Consider the following 2500-nt stretch of genomic DNA (forward strand, 5'->3'; position numbering starts at 1 on the left):
CACAACACAATGTAACTGAACTATAACAAACAATAAAGGACTTAATCACACAAAGTAGGCCTACTATTTTACTGACTATAAAAAAATAATAATTATGTAGGAAGTTTAGAAGTTTAGAACCCAGAATTGACCTGCACACTACAAAAGTGCACCAAATTCAACACAAATGACTCAATACACTTGGAGGTCTGCGTCCTTTCTTTTCCAGATATTTTCGGATTTCGCCGTGTTATCGTTTCAGTATCGAGCATCGTGATATTTAAGGCAGGTATCGTATCGAAGTCATCATTTTGGTATCGTGACAACACTAGTGTGTGTGTGTGTGTGTATGTGTGTGTGTATGAGTGTGTGTGTGTGTGTGTATGAGAGTGTGTGTGTGTGTATGAGTGTGTGTGTGTGTGTGTATGTGAGTGTGTGTGTGTGTGTGTGTGTGTGTGTGTGTGTATATAGAGAGTGTGTGTGTGTGTGTGTGTATGAGAGTGTGTGTGTGTGTGTGTGGTGTGTGTGTGTGTATGAGTGTGTGTTTGTGTGATCTCTGACCTCGTATGGTTTCTCCTCCAGGTCCTCTAGACCCTCAGTGTATCTATAGCGACTCAGAGTGGCTGCCATGACGACATCTCCAGGGTTACGCTGCAGGAAAGTGTGTGCTGCTGACGCTGCTCTCTGGTTGTCATTCAGCTGAACACACACACACGCACCACACACACACACACACACACACCCCACACACACACACACACATGTTCATAACAAACATACACAAACTTATACACACAAATTCACAACACAGTCCTGTGCACACACTGATTGATGGCAGAGCGTTGGTACCTGTTCATACGCCACGTGCAGGTATTTGTAAGGAACGCGCCTCTCGAAGTCTCGGAGGATTTCTTTTCCGGGCCAGCTGAACTGGAGCTCGGGGAATCGAGCGCGGCATTTCTTTACACAGGACGCGCGCTGCAGCACGGTCCAGTACACGTGCAGGTCATCAGGGGTCCCCCCCGGAGGGTGTGGCGCGTCGCTCCGTCCCGCACGACAGCTCTGCGCGCAGAAGGCCACGCTGTCCATGAGCAGCCGATGGAGACGCACGCTCAGCTCCAGGAGGCGCACGCTGCCCGCCCAGTCCCGCTCCTCCAGCCGCGCCAGCGCGCGCCCGTACACAGAGCCCAGACCGCGCCGGTCAGCGTCCAGTTGCTCTCCGAGATCAGCAGCAGCGTGATGTAGAGACAGACCCACACAGAGCAGCAGCAACTCTGAAGCTCTAATGCCCATGATGACCAGAGATGACCAGACGCGAGGAGACGCAGAGATGACCAGACGCGAGGAGACGCAGAGATGACCAGACGCGATGAGACGTGCGCTCAGCGCAAGGAGACGTGCTGCACAGAGGAGAGGCATGAACGTGCCTGCTGTCCGGAGGAATGAGCAAGCATGTCTGGCAAATCACTTCAGGGGCTTGGGGCTTCATAAAAGTTGGCTTGAACAACTGGTCTGTGTGTGTGTGTGTGTGAGAGAGAGTGAGAGTATTTGTGTGTGTGGGGGTGGGGGGTTATTGTGTATGGAGTGGAGAGTTATTGTGTATGGAGTGGAGAGAGAGAGAGAGATCATTTATGTGTGTATGCATTAGAAGTTAAAATAGTATGTGTTTATAACTCTCTCTTGTAACACGCATGTTAAAAAATCCCCTACATTCAATGATTTTGTAATATAGGCCTATTACCTTTACATTTAAAAAGTTCAATTCCAGGTTGGGGAGTACAACCAAACAGACAGTAAAACGGCTATAAATGCATGATCTGGATGTTGTGATTACAGGGACTTTGTATAGTGACATGATTAAAATAAAAAAATATTTTTTCTACAAAAGAACCACAAAGACATAACGTGCCCAGACAGGGAGATTCACCCAACAAGGCGCATACAGTAAGTGTGTAGCCTAATCCCCGCCATCACATTTCCGATACTGAGATTTTTTTGTGATGGATAAGCCTAACCTACTCCCTCTCTCCCTAAATGACTTCCGGGATGTAGGCTACACGACTTTGCTGAACAGTTTTTCTAAAAGCATGTAATAGACGGAGTTCAATTTAAAAGTCAATTTAAACTAGGAAGTGCATTTGTAATGTCCAGGAAGTGCAAAGGTGGCAATAATCTGTATTTTTCTGGTATGCCAGAACGATGCCATCCATAACATGAGCACATTATCCGACCGTGTGTAACGTTACACCAGACCAGAGAGAAGAGAAAAGTGCAGCCCCCGGCTGTTCTCCAGGAGTGACGAATCCCTAGCCCTGTCCACGTCTGCAAACATTCCTGCAGAGAAAACGCATCTGCGCCTCCTCTTCCTTCTCTGAATGAACATACAGGAGGACGCATACTGTCGGGGATCCTGCTGTTGATGAAAGTTCCTGAATAAGTTCCTGACACTTTGTATGATCGCGAAAAACAGCGATCTCTGTAAAGATGCGAGTGTGTTTAGTTTTGAGTTTGTGGTTTGCGA

General features: G+C 47.6%; 2 protein-coding genes across 2 annotated transcripts in view; one reads left to right on the forward strand and one right to left on the reverse strand.

Moving 5' to 3' along the window:
* Nucleotides 1–1398, reverse strand: part of LOC125295962 (cartilage-associated protein-like) — a 12702-nt gene extending 11304 nt beyond the window's left edge. Inside the window, exons 1-2 of the mRNA XM_048245546.1 lie at nucleotides 829–1398; nucleotides 541–678 (exon numbers count right to left, since the gene is read on the reverse strand). Of these exons, the coding sequence (XP_048101503.1) occupies nucleotides 541–678; nucleotides 829–1398 (708 nt within the window). The remainder of the gene's footprint in view (nucleotides 1–540; nucleotides 679–828) is intronic.
* Nucleotides 1399–2135: 737 nt separating this feature from the next.
* The window catches only part of LOC125296100 (peptidyl-prolyl cis-trans isomerase FKBP10-like), a 23512-nt gene continuing 23147 nt past the window's right edge, over nucleotides 2136–2500 (forward strand). The window contains exon 1 of the mRNA XM_048245783.1: nucleotides 2136–2500. This exon is cut by the window's right edge and continues 157 nt beyond it. Within this exon, the coding sequence (XP_048101740.1) occupies nucleotides 2464–2500 (37 nt within the window). The 5' untranslated portion in view covers nucleotides 2136–2463.

The sequence above is a fragment of the Alosa alosa genome, chromosome 6, assembly GCF_017589495.1.
Source record: "Alosa alosa isolate M-15738 ecotype Scorff River chromosome 6, AALO_Geno_1.1, whole genome shotgun sequence".
Taxonomy (NCBI): domain Eukaryota; kingdom Metazoa; phylum Chordata; class Actinopteri; order Clupeiformes; family Clupeidae; genus Alosa; species Alosa alosa.